This window comes from Bombina bombina, chromosome 1 (genome assembly GCF_027579735.1).
Source record: "Bombina bombina isolate aBomBom1 chromosome 1, aBomBom1.pri, whole genome shotgun sequence".
NCBI classification, from domain to species: domain Eukaryota; kingdom Metazoa; phylum Chordata; class Amphibia; order Anura; family Bombinatoridae; genus Bombina; species Bombina bombina.
Genome location: NC_069499.1, coordinates 751,548,274 through 751,570,693, shown reverse-complemented (window position 1 = coordinate 751,570,693; position 22,420 = coordinate 751,548,274). Strand labels below are relative to the sequence as shown.

General features: G+C 36.6%; 1 protein-coding gene across 3 annotated transcripts in view; it reads right to left on the bottom strand.

Moving 5' to 3' along the window:
- The window catches only part of LAMP2 (lysosomal associated membrane protein 2), a 275,991-nt gene extending 258,223 nt beyond the window's left edge, over nucleotides 1-17,768 (bottom strand). For all 3 annotated transcript variants that reach the window (XM_053699286.1, XM_053699288.1, XM_053699287.1), the window contains exons 1-3: nucleotides 17,635-17,768; nucleotides 3,564-3,682; nucleotides 1,676-1,889 (exon numbers count right to left, since the gene is read on the bottom strand). In XM_053699286.1, the coding sequence (XP_053555261.1) occupies nucleotides 1,676-1,889; nucleotides 3,564-3,682; nucleotides 17,635-17,680 (379 nt within the window). In that variant the 5' untranslated portion in view covers nucleotides 17,681-17,768. The remainder of the gene's footprint in view (nucleotides 1-1,675; nucleotides 1,890-3,563; nucleotides 3,683-17,634) is intronic.
- Between the last annotated feature and the right edge of the window lie 4,652 nt (nucleotides 17,769-22,420).

Here is a 22,420-nt window from a genome sequence, read left to right as displayed (position 1 = left end):
AGTGAGCAGTGATTCGGCTAGGCAGCGATTGTCCCGCCTCCAAGTAAGCCATACGGATTTAACATCTCAACCAAAAAGATAAGGAAACTGAAGTTGATTCTGACCTTTCCATTTACTTGAATACAGAACAAACAAGCTAGAAGATTTGTGGACAGTAAATGCACAATAAACATGGATTCCCCTCCATTTTCGCAATTGCGGACTCTCAAGGTGTGCTATTGTTACTAATGTCTCCAGTTGCCAACAATGTTTCTTTTTTTTTTTTTTTTTAAACTTTCTATCATCCACAAGTACAATCAATGAACACAACCATACCACTACCCATTTACATTAAAGGGATATTAAACCCAAACATTTTATTTTATGATTTAGATACACACTTTTTAAAAGTTTCCCATTTATTTCTATTATCAATTTTTTTTTTCATTCTCATGTTATTCTTTGTTAAAGAAATACCTAGTTAGGTAGCGTGCACATGCCTGAAGCACTACACGACAGGAAATAGTACTGCCATCTAGCGCCCCTGCTAATGTAAAACATTGTTGCAAAATTGCTGCTATATAGTGCTGCAGACACGTGCACACTCTTGAGCTTACATTTCTTTTTCACAAAGGATAAAAAGAAAACTAAGAAAATTTGATAATAGAAGTAAATTAGAAAGTTGTTTAAAATGTTATGTTCTATCTAAATCATGAAAGAAAAAAAAATGGGTTCTATGTCCCTTTAAGCAGTGGCTCTGTTTATATCATCTTGTTGTAGCTACAACTCCTCTCTTGTTTTGCCACCTCGGCCATGATATTTATTATTCCTTATTTATAAAGCGCCAACAGATTCCGCAGTGCTGTTATCCTAAACAGGTATGAGTTACCCATGCTGCAGGGAGAATCATAAATAGCGGTTGTCTAGAGAGGAAACCATGGCTGCTTAGTGTCAAAAGGCTAGACATATGGCTACCGATTGGCTTTAAAGGAAAGGGGTGGGGAACCAGCTGCACCAACTAGGAGGGTTGGGGGAAGAGATTTCTGAAATAAATGATAAGGCCTGGAGGACTGATTAGGAAATACAGATAAAGAGAGTAATTTATTATAATAGAGCTGCCTTATTTAGGTTATTATATATTGTTTTATTGTATATATAGAGAAGCCTGCAAGCCTTCATTTCTTTTTTCTATTTCAAGAAAATAAAAAAAAAAGTTATTTATATATGATCTTTCATTATATAAAAAGGTTTGTTAAAATGCTATCAATCAATACTGTTCTATAGGTTTGGAAGTAATTGATGGTTTGGTTTAGTAGGAATCTTGTTTATTTCTTTTTACTTTAAAATTGTCAATATACTAAAAAATAAAAAAAAAAAAGGGCCAGATGTAAATTCACTACAAAAGGAACATAGCTTCAAATCTTGCTGCATCTCCAAAAGGCAGGACATTGAAAGTGTAGGAGACTGGAAGATGACGACAACAACAACAACAACAACAACTAAAAAGTTTAAAATATCTCTCCGCTTCCTCCAAGTGGGCGCAAAACTAAAATACCATTTCAGGTGCTGTCATAAGACGTGGGCCCCACTGAATAGTGTGGCTTCTGAATATGGTTATATATGGGAAGTGAATCAATTTATAGCAATGAATATATCTTTATCAGTTCCAAAGTGAAACCCAAATGTATAACTTTACCTTTTCTTAGGGCGTCTGGAAAAAGATCTGTATCATTTGTGTTGTAGGTAAACGTGAGCACACTTCCTCTGTACATAGTGTCATTCTTTGTAAAGTTCAGGCTCCAGGTGTAATTATTCCCAAATCCAACCAGCAGTAAAGGATCTTCACCTTCGCCGCCACAATGACTTCCTGTTGTAGTCACTTTACTGGGAATTTCAGATGTTACATTTTTCTGAGGAGAAGGAGAGAAAGTTGCAATAAGCAAAGGTTTCACATTTCCAGGAAACGAACAGTAAACCAAGATACATTTGCAGGAGTTGACCTGTAATTGAGATATACCTTTGCCGCAGTGCTGCTTTGTATGGATTAAACATTCACACATTCTTCCTAAAGGCACCGTTGTGCTTATGTTCACTTGATTAACCTCATTGCTTTGTAACTTACTTAATAGTTTACATTCAATAAGTCTAATATAGAAGAAGTGAAGATTAAACAAACCTTTAGCATCTATTACTAGAATATGAGGGAGCTAAAGAGTAACTTATCTACATGTCCAGCTTAGCTTAAAAAAGGGACAGTAAAAGGCACAATTAAACTTTCATGATTCAGATATTTCAACAATTTTCCAATTTACTTCTATTCTCACATTTGCTTTGTTCTTTTGGTATCCTTTGTTGAAGTGAAAACCCAGGTAGGCTCATAAGAATAAGGAAACATGCACGTGTATATAGCACTCTATGGCTGCAGCGTTTGCAACATGGTAGAACCATTACCATGGTTTAAATTGCATGTTCTATATTTTTAACTTTACTGTCCATTTAATAAAAAAAATTATACATTGCATTAGTTATAGACAGTTTATTATTCTACATAGCATTAAATTACATATGCAACTAAATAATCACTAAGTTGTGGCATTTGTATCTCTAATTATGTAATAATGCTTTTTATGTTCAACTACAGTCTGTGTTTAACAAAAATAAAGAGAGAAGCGCTTTACCTGGGAACGAGCAATAACATAATAGCTTGTTCTATGGCTAGTTACCACCCAAGAAGCAGCCTCTTTTTCCTCAACATGTGCCTTTCACAGAGAAGAACTATCCTGCAGTATATCAGTCTGATACTGACTAAACAGTGCAGTACACAGTCCCAAAATACCAAGCAATCCCTCTCTGAAAAAGAGAAACGGCAAGACCCCAGACGTACGTTTTGGGCTCATCAGTGAGGTGCACCAATATCCCTCTAGGTACACTGAACAATGGGTCCATGTCTGGTTTCCTGCATCACGCTTAGGGAGACTTCCCTCGGGGGCATCATTTTCATAAATAAAGAGAGAAGCGCTCAACCTGTTCCTGAGCCTGCCTAGCTACTCTTTTCAAATAAGGAAATCAAGAGAACTAAGCAAATTAGAAAATAGAAGTAAATTGGAAAGTTGTTTTACATTACATGTTCTGTATGAATAATGAATGAAAAATGTGTCATGTTCCTTTGAGCATGAAGAAACATCATAGTCTCGCCACTATTTGTGAGACTTGCACGGTTAGAGCCCTTTAAACCCCTTGCTGTTAAAATGTCATGCTATCTGAATCATGAAAGTTTATATTTTAAGTTACTGCCCCTTTAGGGCTATGCTAGAAAAATGTCTAAGAGTTTTGTTGTAACTACCCATACAATATGGCATTCAATAATAGGGAGGGGGGGGGGAGAAAGTGTATAAAATACATTGGAAACATTTTTAATAGCTGCCAGCATGCCTTGCACAGTTTCAGATCACACTCTCAGTGCAAATATCCACACTGGCTGTCTAAAAACACTTCAGATCTAATCAATAGTTGCCAATCAAAGAAAAATCTATATGAGATCATATCTCCTTATCACTTTATAGGCTATGACACAGGTGACTTACAAATTGATTGGTGCTCGTTTCATACTGTATTGTGAAATTCACCATTAGGCTGGCGTTAATACAGGTCTGATTGGAGGCATCTTTTATTTCAATATCAAAAGCTTGGGAGCTGAAGAGCCCTGTTTGATAAAACAGAAATGTTTATGTTAAGTTCAGATGAAAAATGAGTAAACCTTTAAAAACAGGATACCAGTTTATAACCGTCATTTCAGATCAGGATAATAAAGAAAAACTTTGTACTTTGCAGGGTTATTTCAAAGTCATAAAGAAGAACATTTGAACACCTCTCTTCCTTTTGTGTAGAATTGTTCTTTATTCCAAGTTCCCTAAAAAGCCAAAAAGCAAATCAAATAGCTGGTTTAAAAAAATTTTCAGCATTTTGAAAATGGCACAGATATTGCATTTTGTCCTCTCAAGGGAGCGTGGGAGAAATCAAGAAGTATTAAATTGCATACTTGTGCAATCGTATGGCAACATTAACACTGACGGTAAAACAAACATTGGGCAAAACTCAATATATTACTGTACATGCCAACTTACTTAAATGCTACACAAGAATTTTGTAACCACCAACAGATGTGCACATATTTAGCATAAGGCTAAAGTAATGTGGCCTATGTGTAATATGTCTGCTTATATTAAGCTAAAGGTGTTTATTGCCCCTGTAAAAGCATTATTGTTAAATTGCTGCCATTTAATGTCCCATACATGTTTTTGGACTTTTCTACATTATACATTAATATTCTTGCTGTGTCCTTAATTTGAATTTTTTCAACCCGTTTACTCCAGAATTAATAATTACTACTAATAGTTTATTTTGCCATTCTATAACATGGACATGAATAAACTGTAATCTGGTTCCTACATTCAATTGAGAAGTGTATCAAATTATTTTTTACTTACAGCAATTAGTTTAAATAAATTTAAAACAAAAATAAAATCTCTCTCTCATGCTGGGCTTGATTTATCAAGCCCTTTTCTCCACCTCGACTGTCAGGATTTTTCCCTTCCCTGTTAACCTCTTAGGTGGAGAATTTCAGTCTCTTTTCCGACTATGGAGATTGTCAGTTTGGGGTTCCACAGGAGCGCTCATGTGCAATGATAAATGTGGGCAGTGGATTGCTGCCCGCCAGAAAAGCCAGGCAGACAGGGGTGAACAAGTATGCCCCATTCGATAAATTGAGACTGCCCCCCCCTCTCTACTAAAGAAAATTTGATATTATAAGTAAATTAGAAAGTCATTATAAATTGCATGCTGTATCTGAATCATTAAAGAAATTTTAGGTTTCATGTCGCTTTAAAAATTTAATTTTTAATTATACACAGGTAGAAAACCCTTTATCCAAACTGCTTGGGAACAGAAAAGGTTTGAATTTTGGAATATTTGCATCTTTAAAATGGGACAGTTGGGGGGAGGACACGGAACGAAGTGTAAACAACAATATCTTATGTCATTTAAGCAATATTTAAAATATAATACAGCTTATACATGCAACTAAAGGTAGTTTTATATCATTAGTAATACTTTTGTGACGTACAGAGATAGATATATATATATATATATATATATATAGATAGTTTAATTAAAAAAAAAAAAAAATTAAAGTTTTGATTTTGGAATTCCAGCTTTGGGAATATTATTTGGGCATACACTCAAAAAGGTTTAAAAGAATTTAACAAGGGAATACATATCACACATTTCTTCCACCACAGTTTTACAAACTTACATGGCCCAATGAAGAATAACTACAAAGTCACATAATAATAATAAATAAACATTACAACAGTCTATACATATTAGTCACATCAATATACATATTACAGCAAGAGGTCACATGACTAAACTTATACAACAGTGACAGCACACAGACTTATCAACCCAGTGTGAAACAGCACAATCTACCTCTGCAGATTAGTCTTGGTTGTCTGAAATGGGCACTCCTATACAGAATGCAAGAAAAATAAAGTTGTCTCAAAATATAAATAAATAAAATATGCAATTGTTTTCTTGTGTTAAGGCTATCTGCATATATAACTGGCGTGATATGTTACTATAGGATTAGGAGCCAATAATCAGTAAGTATTATGAAATGTGACTAACACCCAAGTTGGACTGACCTTTTAATAACCTTGACTCTACGTTGTTATTCAAGAATCTATTCCCAGAGAATAAAATTACCGAAACCTCCAAAGAGACTAATACCTTCCCATAGTGACTCAAGGCACGAAAATAACTGCCTGAATTTTATAAATAACACTTGGATTTTCAAATGCTTAAAGGAGCATGGAACTTTATCCTTTCAGGACTCAGAACATATTCATTTTTAACAACTTTCCAATTTACTTTTTTTTTTTAATCAAAATTTGCTTCATTCCCTTGATGTCCTTTGCAGAAGGAGCAGCAATACACTACTGAGATGTGATTGGCTGACTAGATGTGTTCAGCCACAAGAGACAAAATGTGTGCAGGAACCAATCACCAACTAGTGTAGGATATGTACATATTTTTTTCCAACAAAGTACATTTGAATAGAAGTGAATTTAAAAAGGTGTCTTAAAAAGATATGCTCGATGTGAATCATGCAAGTTTGATTTTATACTCTACCCAAAGCATCTAAAACTCAAATACACACCACTATACCTCTCTAAAAGGAAATACAATTTTTACAAATATACTTTAGTAAAGGTTAGCAATACAAGAATAAACAAAATCTTCCTACTGTCTGTCTACCCCAAGTGACACCAATGACATACTGCATGACATCACTGACAAACAGACCAGCTCTTGGTGACAAATGTTGATGCAAACAAAAAATAATCTAACAAGTGGGCTGATGAATAAAAAAAAAAAAAAAAAAAAAAAAAAAGTTTACAGGCACATTAACACAACACCTGCCACAAGAACAATTCAACATGTTTTCTTCCCCTAGAGGGGAACTATCAGGTGCATATCAGAAGCAGGTCACATGACAGTTATTACGTTATCTTACAGTGATAATGAACAGATCTTTTCTATATCCATAGGTAATGCAAAAAAATGCGTCAGAAGACAGACAACTTTACATTGCAAATTCAACTTTGATTCCTGTAAATTGGCATCAATTGTGACCTTACAGCACATTAAAGAGACATTCTAATAGAAAAATGACATACTCTAGTTCATTACAGCATGCAAATTTTGCATTACTGACTAGCTAACTATGGGTTTAAAGTGACACTGCATCCACGCAAGCAGCCAGTGAATTCATTGTATTCAAAGATAATACAGGGACACACTTTTGAATAGACGGCTTTTTATCCAACGCCTCAATGGGAGGTTGACTTCTGCCTTTGCCTCTTGATTTCATAGCTTCTCTTTAGCCAATAATGACATTTTCAGTACAAGTGGTGGTTTCAATAGGTAAAAGCAAATATTTCAAATAAAAAAATAAAAAAGTTTAAGGGGCTATACAATATAATAAAATAATTCAGTGGGAACAGTTTATAGCACAATGCCCCTTTCCCAAAAATGTTTAGGAGCTGCAGTGCTTGCGGATCTCAAGTAGGAACTTACATATGTATTTAAAGTGATGGCAAATTCGGCCAAAGCGCTCCACATATTTGTAAAGGTCTTTTCCTAACTAGCATATCGATATGTTTTATTAATCAATTCATCAGCACACTGAATATTTTTACTTTTATTCCTGCTACGTTACCGTATTGAATTTAGCCTCTCTCTAAGATTTTTGAAGCTCCTTCTTTGAGTGGCATCTGTTCTAGCCAATCAAAGCCTTACCATGCGCCCCATGTAAAAGTCTATCTGCACGCTCCAGTTCTGTTGCACAAATAGCGTAAGTTGCTTGTAGCGCATGCGCATTTCAATAAAATGACAGCGTTCCGAGCACAGTAGCGTGAAGATAAAATTTTACATGGGGCGCATGGTAAGGCTCTGATTGGCTAGAACAGATGCCACTCAAAGAAGAAGCTTCAAAAATCTTAGAGAGGCTGATTTCAATACGGTAAAGTAGAAGGAATAGGATTTAAAATTATTCAGTTTGCTGATGAATTGATAAATAAAAAAGCATATTGATATGCTAGTTAGGATAAGACTTTACAAATATGTGGAGCACTTTAACACAGGATCACTTAGTAATGCAAAGATGGGGCATGCTTTTTTAAAAATAAAAAAAATATAAGAATGTCTATTTAGCAGTGTAATGCAAATAAAAGGAAGGAAAATGGAAAGAAAATAAACAGGGATTTAATTTATCTATGAAAACAGGCCAATAGCTACAGAATGAAGCATTTGTACCTTTAAAGGTGAAAGACACCATGTCAACTGGAAACACTGTGGTGTCCAATTGCCATTGTTAAAAGAGCTTGAAACTAACATGTAGCAAGTCCCTCTGCTAAATAAAGTACATAAACTCCCACTCTCTACAACAAAGCACCAACGTACTGTAAAATAGTTTCCTAAATGTGTTTCCAAGCACTTGTTACACCAGCTGCAGAGTATAAAATGCATTTAAAAAAAATGTGCTTCTTACGGTTTATTTTTGTACATGAAATAGCTGGTTTTGTTCTTTGAAACCACAACCCATTCAAATTTGTGGAGATTGCAGCGAAATCAGATATCCTTATTTTACCATTTTCTACACACGCTTCTTTATATTATCTGTAAGCCAAAGCTAAATACTTAGAACAATTACAAATGTATATTTTATTACTCGTCTACTACCTCCCACTGGGACTGTAGATTATTCTGCTTGCTATGTTTACAGAGCTCTTCTATAGCCAATACTTAAAGGGACAGTCAAGTCAAAATTGAAAACTTTCATAATTTAAATAGGGCATGCAATTTTAAAGGACTACTAAACAAAAATTATAAACTACATGATTTTGAACCTTCCTATCTGAGAATAACTTTGCAATGAAAACAGTAGCTTTATTTTGTCAATTGAGTATATTGTTTTATGTTTATTCATTGCACTGATTTCCCTGTCCCCCAGAACAAAATAATCCTTGTTAACCAATCACAAACTAATATTCAGATATAGCACAAACTTTGTTTGCACATGTGCAGTTGAGAGAGACTGGAGAAGCCTGCCCTTATCTCTTGGTTTAACACTGATTCAACTTAGTTACTATTGCAAAGAATGCTTCTCCTTTCATGATTGTTGATGCAAAACTGATAATCCACCTTTTAAAACATGTGACTGCTGAGAATCTTAGGGGGGGGGGGTGAAATAAACAAAAGCTTACATAAATTGGATAAAATAATTAACCCAAACCTCCCTGGGAGAAAAAAGAAACAAGCACAATTTTGAAAATTTATTTTACAGCAAAATAAATAATGAATGTATAATGCAATAATGTTTCACTTGCAATAGCATTTTATACATTGTTGTAATGTCAAGTTTAATGGTCCTTTAAACAACTTTCCCATTTACTTTTATCATCAGATTTGCTATAATTCCTAACCCCTTGAATTAGCTTTTCACAGCTAGACAATGCTAGTTCATGTGGGCAATATAGATAACACTGTGCTCACTCCAGAGGAGTTATGCATGAGTCTGCACTAATTGGCTGAAATGCAAGTTTGTAAAAAGAACTGCAAAAAGGGGGAAGTCTGCAAAGGCTTAGTTACAAGGTAGTTAGAGGTAAAAAGTATATTAATATAACAGTGTTGGATTTGCAAAACTAGGGAATGGGTAATAAAAGGATTATCTAAATATTTAAACAATAAAAACATTCCAGTAACACCCTCACTATATATATATATATATATATATATATATATATATACACATATATATATATATATATATATATATATATATATATATATATATATATATATATATATATATATATATATATATATATATATATATATATATATATATATATATATATATATATATACACACACACTCTTGAAGTGAACAATGCCATTAAAAAAAAAAAAAGTCACGTTACACCATGACCAAAAAAGAGATTATGGCTAAAAAATGCCAAAAAACATAATTTATGTAAGAACTTACCTGATAAATTCATTTCTTTCATATTAGCAAGAGTCCATGAGCTAGTGACGTATGGGATATACATTCCTACCAGGAGGGGCAAAGTTTCCCAAACCTTAAAATGCCTATAAATACACCCCTCACCACACCCACAATTCAGTTTAACGAATAGCCAAGAAGTGGGGTGATAAGAAAAAAGTGCGAAAGCATATAAAATAAGGAATTGGAATAATTGTGCTTTATACAAAAAAATCATAACCACCACAAAAAAAGGGCGGGCCTCATGGACTCTTGCTAATATGAAAGAAATGAATTTATCAGGTAAGTTCTTACATAAATTATGTTTTCTTTCATGTAATTAGCAAGAGTCCATGAGCTAGTGACGTATGGGATAATGACTACCCAAGATGTGGATCTTTCCACACAAGAGTCACTAGAGAGGGAGGGATAAAATAAAGACAGCCAATTCCTGCTGAAAATAATCCACACCCAAAATAAAGTTTAATGAAAAAACATAAGCAGAAGATTCAAACTGAAAACGCTGCCTGAAGTACTTTTCTACCAAAAACTGCTTCAGAAGAAGAAAATACAACAAAATGGTAGAATTTGGTAAAAGTATGCAAAGAGGACCAAGTTGCCGCTTTGCAAATCTGATCAACCGAAGCTTCATTCCTAAACGCCCAGGAAGTAGAAACTGACCTAGTAGAATGAGCTGTAATCCTATGAGGCGGAGTCTTACCCGACTCAACATAGGCAAGATGAATTAAAGATTTCAACCAAGATGCCAAAGAAATGGCAGAAGTTTTCTGGCCTTTCAAAACCCGGAAAAGATAACAAATAAACTTGAAGTCTTTCGGAAAGACTTAGTAGCTTCAACATAATATTTCAAAGCTCTAATAACATCCAAAGAATGCAACGATTTCTCCTTAGAATTCTTAGGATTAAGACATAATGAAGGAACCACAATGTCTCCACTAATGTTGTTGGAATTCACAACTTAGGTAAAAATTCAAAAGAAGTTCGCAACACCGCCTTATCCTGATGAAAAATCAGAAAAGGAGACTCACAAGAAAGAGCAGATAATTCAGAAACTCTTCTGGCAGAAGAGATGGCCAAAAGGAACAAAACTTTCCAAGAAAGTAATTTAATATCCAATGAATGCATAGGTTCAAATGGAGGAGCTTGAAGAGCCCCCAGAACCAAATTCAAACTCCAAGGAGGAGAAATTGACTTAATGACAGGCTTTATACGAACCAAAGATTGTACAAAACAATGAATATCAGGAAGAATAGCAATCTGTCTGTGAAAAAGAACAGAAAGAGCAGAGATTTGACCTTTCAAAGAACTTGCGGACAAACCCTTATCTAAACCATCCTGAAGAAACTGTAATATTCTCGGTATTCTAAAAGAATGCCAAGAAAAATGATGAGAAAGACACCAAGAAATATAAGTCTTCCAGACTCTATAATATATCTCTCTGGATACAGATTTACGAGCCTGTAACATAGTATTAATCACAGAGTCAGAGAAACCTCTTTGACCAAGAATCAAGCGTTCAATCTCCATACCTTTAAATTTAAGGATTTGAGATCCTGATGGAAAAAAGGACCTTGAGACAAAAGGTCTGGTCTTAACGGAAGAGTCCACGGTTGGCAAGAGGCCATCCGGACAAGATCCGCATACCAAAACCTGTGAGGCCATGCCGGAGCTACCAGCAGAACAAACGAGCATTCCTTCAGAATCTTGGAGATTACTCTTGGAAAAAGAACTAGAGGCGGAAAGATATAGGCAGGATGATACTTCCAAGGAAGTGATAATGCATCCACTGCCTCCGCCTGAGGATCCCGGGATCTGGACAGATACCTGGGAAGTTTCTTGTTTAGATGAGAAGCCATCAGATCTATTTCTGGAAGTTCCCACATTAGAACAATCTGAAGAAATACCTCTGGGTGAAGAGACCATTCGCCCGGATGCAACGTTTGGCGACTGAGATAATCCGCTTTCCAATTGTCCATACCTGGGATATGAACCACAGAGATTAGACAGGAGCTGGATTCCACCCAAACCAAAATTCGAGATACTTCTTTCATAGCCAGAGGACTGTGAGTCCCTCCTTGATGATTGATGTATGCCACAGTTGTGACATTGTCTATCTGAAAACAAATGAACAACTCTCTCTTGAGAAGAGGCCAAGACTGAAGCTCTGAAAATTGCACGGAGTTCCAAAATATTGATCGGAAATCTCACCTCCTGAGATTCCCAAACCCCTTGTGCCGTCAGATACCCCCACACAGCTCCCCAACCTGTAAGACTTGCATCTGTTGAGATTATAGTCCAGGTCGGAAGAACAAAGAAGCCCCCTGAACTAAACGATGGTGATCTGTCCACCATGTCAGAGAGTGTTGTAAAATCGGTTTAAAGATATTAATTGAGATATCTTTGAGTAATCCCTGCACCATTGGGTCAGCATACAGAGCTGAAGAGGTCGCATGTGAAAACGAGCAAAGGAGATCGCATCTGATGCGGCAGTCCTAAGACCCAACATTTCCATGCATAAGGCTACCAAAGGGAATGATTGTGACTGAAGGTTTTGACAAGCTGATATCAATGTTAAACTTCTCTTGTCTGACAAGGACAGAGTCATAGACACTGAATTTATGTACAAAAACCTAAAAAGGTTACCCTTGTCTGAGGAATCAATGAACTGAATGGTAAATTGATCCTCCAACCATGAACTTGAAGAAACAACACAAGTCGATTCGTATGAGATTCTTCGAAAATGAGAAGACTGAGCAAGTACCAAGATATCGTCCAAATAAGGAAATACCAAAACCCTATTCTCTGATTACAGAAAAAAGGGGCACCGAGAACCTTTGAAAAAAATTCTTGGAACTGAGGCTAGACCAAACGGTAGAGCCACAAAACTGGTAATGCTTGTCTAAAAAGAGAATCTCAGACACTAAAAGTGATCTGGATGAATCGGAATATGCAGATACACATCCTGTAAATCTATTGTAGACATATAATGCCCTTGCTAAACAAAAGGCAGGATAGTCCTACAGTAACCATCTTGAATGTTGGTATCCTAACATAACGATTCAATAATGACAGATCCGGAACTGGTCTGAAGGAATTGACCTTCTTTGGTACAAATGAAGAGATAAAATAAAACCCCAGCCCCTGTTCCAGAACTGGAACTGGCATAAATACTCCAGCCAACTCTAGATCTGAAACACATTACAGAAATGCTGAGCCTTTGCTGTGTTAACTGGGACACGGGAAAGAAAAGAATCTCTTAGCAGGAGGCCTTAACTTGAAGCCAATTCTGTACCTTTCTGAAACAATGTTTCTGAAACCAGAGATTAAGAACGGAATTGATCCAAATTTCTTTGAAGAAAACGTAATCTGCCCCATACCAGCTGAGCTGGAATAAGGGCCGCACCTTCATAGGTACTTAGGAGCTGGCTATAGGTTTCTATAAGGCTTGGATATATTCCAAACTGGAAATAGTTTCCAAACTGATACCGCTCCTGAGGATGAAGGATCAGGCTTTTGTTCCTTGTAAGGAAAGGAACTAAAATGATTATTTACCCTGGAAAGAAAGGGAAAGCAAAGATGACTTAGAAGACATGTCAGCATTCCAAGTTTAATCCATAAAGCTTCTCTAGCTAAAATAGCTAGAGACATATACCTGACATCAACTCTAATGATATCAAAAGATGGTATCACCAATAAAATTATTAGCATGTTATAGAATAATAATAATGCTATAAAATTATGATCTGTTACTTGTTGCTCTAAAGCTTCTAATCAAAAAGTTGAAGCTGCAGCAACATCCGCTAAAAATATAGCAGGTCTAAGAAGATTACCTGAACATAAGTAAGCTTTTCTTAGAAAGGATTCAATTTTCCTATCTAAAGGATCCTTAAATGAAGTACTATCTGCCGTAGGAATAGTAGTACATTAGCAGGAGTAGAGATAGCCCCATAACCTTAGGGATTTTTGTCTCAAAAAACTCTAATCTGTCAGATGGCACAGGATATAATTTGCTTAAACGTCTAGAAGGAGTAAATAAATTACCCAAATTATTCCATTCCCTGGAAATTACTTCAGAAATAGCATCAGGGAGATAAAACACTTCTGGAATAACTACAGGAGATTTAAAAACCTTATTTAAACGTTTACATTTAGAATCAAGAGGACCAGAATCCTCTATTTCTAATGCAAATAACACTTCTTTAAGTAAAGAACGAATAAATTCCATCTTGAACAAATACAAAGATTTATCAGCATCAACCTCTGAGACAGAAACCTCTGAACCAGAAGAACCATTATCAGTATCAGAATGATGATGTTCATTTAAAAATTCATCTGAAAAAAGAGAAGTTTTAAAAGACTTTTATGTATACTAGAAGGAGAAATAACAGACATAGCCTTCTTAATGGATTTAAAAAATAAAATCTCTTATGTTATCAGGAACACTCTGAAAATTAGATGTTGACGGAACAGCAACAGGTAATGTAACAGTACTAAAGGAAATTTTATCTGCATTAATAAGTTTGACATGACATGCAATACAAATAACAGCTGGAGAAACAGATACCAAAAGTTTATAGCAGATACACTTAGCTTGGTAGCTCCAGCACTGTGCAGTGACTTTCCTGAAGTAACTTCTGACTCAGTTGCAACGTGGAACATCTTGCAATATGTAAAAGAAAAAAACAACATATAAAGCAAAATTGATCAAATTCCTTAAATGACAGTTTCAGGAATGGGAAAAAATGCCAAAGAACAAGCTTCTAGCAACCAGAAGCAATAAAAAATGAGACTTAAATAATGTGGAGACAAAAGTGACGCCCATATTTTTTCGCGCCAAATAAGACGCCCACATTATTTGGCGCCTAAATGCTTTTTGGCGCCAAAAATGACGCCACATCCGGAACGCCGACATTTTTGGCGCAAAATAACGTCAAAGAATGACGCAACTTCCGGCGACACGTATGACGCCGGAAACGGAAATAGAATTTTTGCGCCAAAAAAGTCCGCGCCAAGAATGACGCAATAAAATGAAGCATTTTCAGCCCCCGCGAGCCTAACAGCCCACAGGGAAAAAGTCAAATTTTAAGGTAAAAAATGTTAAATTAAAATGCATTATCCCAAATATGAAACTGACTGTCTGAAAAATAAGGAAAGTTGAACATTCTGAGTCAAGGCAAATAAATGTTTGAATACATATATTTAGAACTTTATAAACAAAGTGCCCAACCATAGCTAGGAGTGTCACAGAAAATAAGACTTACTTACCCCAGGACACTCATCTACATATAGCAGATAGCCAAACCAGTACTGAAACGAGAATCAGTAGAGGTAATGGTATATATAAGAGTATATCGTCGATCTGAAAAGGGAGGTAAGAGATGAATCTCTACGACCGATAACAGAGAACCTATGAAATAGACCCCTTAGAAGGAGATCACTGCATTCAAATAGGCAATACTCTCCTCACATCCCTCTGACATTCACTGCACGCTGAGAGGAAAACCGGGCTCCAACTTGCTGCGGAGCGCATATCAACGTAGAATCTAGCACAAACTTACTTCACCACCTCCATCGGAGGCAAAGTTTGTAAAACTGAATTGTGGGTGTGGTGAGGGGTGTATTTATAGGCATTTTAAGGTTTGGGAAACTTTGCCCCTCCTGGTAGGAATGTATATCCCATACGTCACTAGCTCATGGACTCTTGCTAATTACATGAAAGAAATGGGAGCCTTTTGAGATAACAATTTGGCGAAACATGTCAAAGGCGGGAGGGAGTTGTTTGGGGCTCCTATGAATATTTTAAAATTAGAACCTGTACAGTTTTCAGACACTTATACAATATTAGAGAACATTAACTGTTCTCTGATATTTTATAAGTGATACAACAAAGGGATAGTGAACCCCAAATTTTTCTTTTAGGATTCAGATAGAACATACAATTTTAAACAACTTTCCAATTTAATTCTATTATCCAATTTTCTTCATTCTCTTGTTATCCATTGCTGAAGGGACATCATTGCACTACTGACAGAAAGCTGAACACATCTAGTTATCCAATAACAAGAGACAAATGTGTGCAGGCACCAATTAGCAGCAGCTCCCACTAGTGTATGATATGTGCGTATTCATTTTTTAACAAGGGATACTAAGAGAATGAAGCCCATTTGAAAATAGAAGTGCAAGTTTAATTTTTACCTTCCTATCCCTTTAAGCAGTCGAACTAGTAAGAAGCATATCATATTGCTCCAATCTTTATAACACAAATTATAGCAGAGCTAATTTAAGCTCTCTCAGGTACAAGCGATTCACTCCAGCAACTATTGGTTACACAGGAGGTTTAGGCACCTTATATTTAGACCATTCTATGTTGCAGTTTTAGCCTGAGATCATATTAGTTGCAACATTGTGTCTATACGGAAACACATTATTAGCCCCAATATTGGCTACTTCTATGATATAGTCACTTTGTTACTACCATCACCTAATTTATAGATCAGAGCTGTTAGCTTCTTTATAAAGGTGGCATTTAGGGGAATGTAATAATTGTAAACCATACTATTTCTCCCCTATCTTTTCCACGCACACTTATTTAACTGACTGCAAATTCACTTATTTATGCAGTGACTATTCCTAGCTCCAAATTTATTCACCATTAAAAACAGTTTACAACAAGCATGTTAAAAAAAAGAGAGACAAGGCTCTCAAGAAAGACCCCTGACGTGCGTTTCACTTAACGCTTCTTCAGATATACAAGATCATGTATCCTTCAGGCATACACCACTTTGAAGGATGAATGATTGACCATGGGCAATTACATTCATGCTACCAAGGAGTAAAAGCTTCCAGTTCTCCCCAGATCCATACTTTTAAGACATTGCTACTTTAAAGGCATACGAAAAACAAAAAATTATTTTGGGATTCAGACAGACCACACAATTTTTAAAAAGTTCCCAATTTACTTCTATTTTCAAATTTGCTTTGTTACAATGATATTCTGTGTTGAAGAGATACCTAGGTAAGAATCTGGAGCGCTACATGGCAGGAAATAATTCTGCCATCTAGTGCTCTTGCAAAACTGCTGCCATATAGTACTCTGAAAAAATGGGCCAGAGCAACAAAAGATAGCAAAAGAACAAAGAAAAAAAATGATAATAGAAGTAAAATTATAAAGTGGTTTAAAAATCACATGCTCTATCTGAATCATGAAAGAAAATTGGTGTGGGTTTCATATCCCTTTAAAGGGATTGGAAAGTCAACATTAAACTTGCATGATTCAGATAGAACAAGTCATTTTAAGACACTTAACCCCTTAAGGACCAGCGACGTACCCTGTATGTCACTGTCCTTTTTTTGGGACTTAATTGTTTTATAGCGCGGTCTTGCCACCAGCGTTGAGACTGCTCTAATCCACAAAGCCTGCTGGGGGGAGTGCATTAATAGCGTGTTCTTTCTAGACTTGTGCTATTATGTCCTGAAAAAACCCATAACGACCAGTGACATACAGGGTACATTGTGGTCATTAAGGGGTTAAATTTGCTTCTATTTTTAAAAGTGCTTTGCTCACTTGGTATCCCTCGTTGAAAAAGAATACACACATATCCTACACTAGTGGGAGCTGCTGCTAATTGGTGCCTACACACATTTGTCTCTTGTGATTGGCTAACTAGATGTGTTCAGCATCCTGCCAGTAGTGCAATGCAGTCCCTTCAGCAAAGGATAACAAGAGAATGAAGCAAATTTCATAATGGAAGTAAATTGGAAAGTTGTTTAAAATTGTATGTTCCATCCAAACCACGAAATAAAATTTTTGGGTTTCATATCCCTTTAAGCAACTCACCCACTCTGCAATATTCATATTTACCTCTTTCGTGACTTATCTCATGCTGATTCACCTTTAGTAGTGTGATCTGTAACGTCTATTTAAACTACAGTGGGCCAATCCACATTGACCCTAGGCCAGTTCAACCATATCCGGACCCTACTGCCCTCCCGCACTATTACGATTAACATCCTGAGCGTATAACACTTACCCAGACCGAGCATAAACAAGGCAATAAAAGACACAGAGGGCTCCATCACAGCGAACGCAGCAAAACAGAGCGACTATACACAAGTAGGTATAAGCAAGCGGAGAGCCTCAGTCACATGACAGGCCACAACCGCGCCTACCAATCAGAGAGCAGTGACGTCATGATTGATCTTCTGTTTCACAATTCTTCATGTACCGACCCTGTATGTGCAGGGACTCAGGATTTACCAGGATAAAAAAGTTAACATAAGGTAATGTATTATTAATTGTGCGATATTATAACATTTCAATACATGTGACATCAGTTATTGATCATTTTTATAATTCTAAACGCCAGACGCTGGCAGCCTGACACGGGATGCATTTGAAGTGAAACAGGTGCAGGTTTGACAGATTTATTTTGGACGCGGTTGTAGACGTCAAACAAACAATTAAAGGTGATAGTAAGTGCTGAGTCAAATTTGCTCATCATGTGGTCTTGGAATATATTGTTTATTGGAACAAAGAACTTTTATTCCGATTGTTGTATCAATTAATAGTGCGTTGTCCTTCAAGGTTTTTGATCGAAATGTACTAGAACTTCCTAAATATCTTTACATGGGTTCGCCGGTGCCTTTCTATCAGTCTTGTTGCAGCCGGTACATAAAGTGATATGGCACATACAGTATAAAGTAAATGTGGCACAACATGCTGCTTGATTATTGATGGTGATTTAAAAAAACAAAACAAAAAAAAATACACGTGAAGTGAAGAAAAAGTTATATCTGCATTTTGTGTAATATAAATTTAACGACGTACATTAAGTAGATACAAAAACTTAAATAAAACAAAACGTCACTAGTTATGGTGCCTTTTTGTAATGAGCCCAGTGTGTTTTCGTGAGGTGACGTTTTTAGCAGTCTATTAATTATTAACCTCATATAATGGCACACAGCTTGGTACGCTGCACAGTAAGTTTATAAAGTACTGTAGTTGACCTATTGAAACGGATAAAAGAGTAACAAAGCTGTTTATGATTTATTAAGAATATAGCAAGGAATACTGGTTAATGTAGTTAAGTCTTGTTATTTAGATTGTACACCATTATAGTAACCATCTTTTGCCTTATTTCTAATTTATTAGTCTGTTTTACCTTACACTTTCCAGCTATACTTATCTTGTGAACTATAGATTACTGATTTATTTCCCTAAATGTAAATGACATCACTTCTCTCAGCACAGTTGACACTTGCCAATGAGATCAGGATGATGGATTTTATCCTCAAATGACCACTCTTAGGACATCCTCTCAGTTCATCCACCAAACAAATGAAGTAGATTGCTGTATATGGTGAAGAAATTTGATTTTCTACATGCAAAGAGAAAGTAAAGACCCTGAGATTGTAATATAAATGTGGAAAGGGTCATAATATAAAAAAATAAAAAATAACTTGCTCTAATCCAGGGGTCACCGACCTCAGGGAAAACTAAACTCACAATTTTGAATCCCATGGACCTCTAACATGAATTTGTGGGCGTGAGCAGGTGTGAATTGCAGTGAAGGGGGTGTGGCCGGGCATGAAGGGGGCATGGCCAGGTGCGGTCACGCAATAGAGGGGACAGAGAGAGAGAGGGGGGAGAGAGAGAGCGCAAAGAGGGGGGAGAGAGCGCAAAAGAGGGAGAGAGAGAGCGCAAAAGAGGGGGGAGAGAGAGCACAAAAGTGTGTGGGGGGGGGGAGAGAGCGCAAAAGAGGGGGGAGAGAGAGCAAAAGAGGGGGGAGAGAGAGCACAAAAGTGGGGGGAAGAGAGAGCACAAAAGTGGGGGAGAAAGAGAGCGCAAAAGAGAGGGGGAGAGAGAGCGCAAAAGACAGGGGAGAGAGAGAGTGCAAAAGAGGGGAGAGAGAGCACAAAAGAGAGAGAGCGCAAAAGAGAGGGGGAGAGAGAGAGCGCAACAGAGAGGGGGAGAGAGAGCGAGCGCAAAAGAGAGGAGAGAGAGCGAGCGCAAAAGGGGGGGAGAGCGAGCGCAAAAGGGGGGGGGAGAGTGCAAAAGAGAGGGGGAGAGAGCGCAAAAGAGAAGGGGAGAGAGAGCGCAAAAGAGAAGGGGAGGGAGAGAGAGGGGAGAGAGCGCAAAAGAGATGGAGGAAAGAGAGAGCACAAAAGAGAGGGGGATTGAGAGCGCAAAAGAGAGGGGGGGGAGAGAGCGCAAAAGAGAGGGGGGAGAGAGCTCAAAAGAGAGGGGGGGGAGAGAGCGCAAAAGAGGGGGGGGAGAGCGCAAAAGAGGGGGGGAGAGAGCTCAAAAGAGAGGGGGGAGAGAGAGCTCAAAAGAGAGGGGGAGAGAGAGAGCAAAAGAGACGGGTTGAGAGAGAGAGCAAAAGAGAGGGGGGAGAGAGCGCAAAAGAGAGGGGGGGAGAGAGCGCAAAAGAGGGGGGGGGAGAGAGCGCAAAAGAGGGGGGGGGAGAGAGCTCAAAAGAGAGGGGGGAGAGAGAGCTCAAAAGAGAGGGGGAGAGAGAGAGCAAAAGAGACGGGTTGAGAGAGAGAGCAAAAGAGAGAGCAAAAGAGAGGGGGGAGGGAGAGAGCAAGGGGTGGGACCGCTGTACTGCAAAAAATGGCCCATGTGAACAGGCTTTAGGACTAGTATATATATATATATATATATATATATATATTTGGGATGCACCGAAATTTCGGTCGCAGAAACGTTTCGGCCGAAAATGGCATTTTTGGCTATTTCGGTTTTCGGTTATTTTGCCTGTTATTTTCGGTAAAATTATTGTGTAGCATGTTTCAAATTTTATGCTAGCCTAGAGCTGCTGTTTAAGTTCATTACTTGACTTACTGTTTTGCATATAATGAGTTTTGTATGACTATACTTTATTTGGATAATTGGTAAAAAAAAAACCAACTCAAATCTGATTCTGTTACATAGAACTAAATAAAGAATAATACAGTATATTGATATTTAATATTGTTTTAAGTAGGGATGCACCGAAATTTTGGTCGCAGAAACATTTTGGCCAAAAATTGCATTATCATTTTTTGCCTGTTTTCTTTTTTTCTTGGTAAAATTATTGTGTAGCATATTATTGTTTTAAGATATTTTTGTCCAATTTTAGTGTGTTACTTTCAATAAAAGTGTGGGCTTTTTTTTTAATTGGCTTGAAGGTTTTCAATTCAGATTCATTCATTAAATAGTCTAATTATGAAAAAAAACTAAAAAAAAAATTTTTTTGAAAAAAAAAGACATTTTCGGCATCGGTTTCGGCTAAGTGCATCCTGGATTTTCGGGTTCGGTTTCGGTCCAGAATTTCCATTTCGGTGCATCACTAATATATATATATATATATATATATATATATATATATATATGTATATATATATATATATATATATATATATATATATATATATATATGTATATATATATATATATATATATATATATATATATATATATATATATATATATATATATATATATATATATATATATATATATATATATATACACACACACACACGCACACACTGTACATAAATAGTATAACCATAGCTAGTTTACATTATGTATATATTTACACATTTTTAAGAATTATTTTCTGGAATTAACTAACTGAATGACAGAACTGAGAGAATACTTCTAAATGACAGATGAAGTGCGAGTGCCAACTTTTAAACTGGAAACAGAGAGGCAGAAAGTGGGGGAAAATAATTATATTTAAAGGGACAACAAGACTTCCAAGTTAACTCCTCAGTTAGGAATTATCCAAAACTACTTATGATCATGGACAGACATTGGAGTCATAAATAAAGTTTTGTATTAGAAAGCTCTCAATATGGATGTAAGCTAACCATGACTGATGTTACTGGCAGTTACTATAATACTGGTGGGATATAGCTGTGCTGGATGGCAATTACTGGAATTCAGGTGGAATGGCTTTGTGTGTGGGTAAATTATTAAAATGAAAAAATATTAATATTTCATAATAAAAAATAAGAAGCAAACAGTGATGTAAGTCCATAGGAATTAGGAAAACTAATTCAAAGAGACAGGTAAAGGGAAGAAAATAAATTAAATATAAGAATTTTTTTTAAGATTTTCTTTTTTTTATATTATTGTTGTTATTATTATTATTCTTTATTTATAAAGCGCCAACAGATTCCGCAGCGCTGTCCATGGGTACAAAGATATAAGTACTACAGGGAGACAATACAATATAAGACAACATTTTTCAGACACATACAGGGGGAATTGAGGGCCCTATTCCCGTGGGAACTTACAATCTAGATGGGTAGGAGGATAGGAAACAGGAGGTGAGGACTGCAAAGGTGAGAATGTTAGTGAGGAGTTAGATTAGGGCAACTGTTGGTTAAGAGAAATTCATTTGTTAATGTTATATACTTAAATTCCACTATTTCAAGCCAAGGCTGTACCAACCTCTGCTGACTTTAGAATGGAAGCATCTTCCTCTGAGCAGCGCAACGTGTGGGAGGAGTTAAATATACAATCTAACTATGCAAGTTGCGCAGTACTACGTGTGTAGGGAGATTGTAATTTAATTCCTCCTCCGTTAGTTTTCACTGATGTCCAGCTAGGAGTTGCGGCGATGTCCGGACCGACCCAGGTGAGATGCAATGGCGTGACGGGGGTGACACCATCAGAGGAGATTCATTCCTGCTTGATGTGACACCATCAGAGGAGATTAATTCCTGCTTGATGGTGTCACGGACTAACAACATCTTCTTGCGGACCCCCAGACCGCTAATCCATAGTCAAAAAATTGCATACTCTAATGGATTATAGCATGTCTT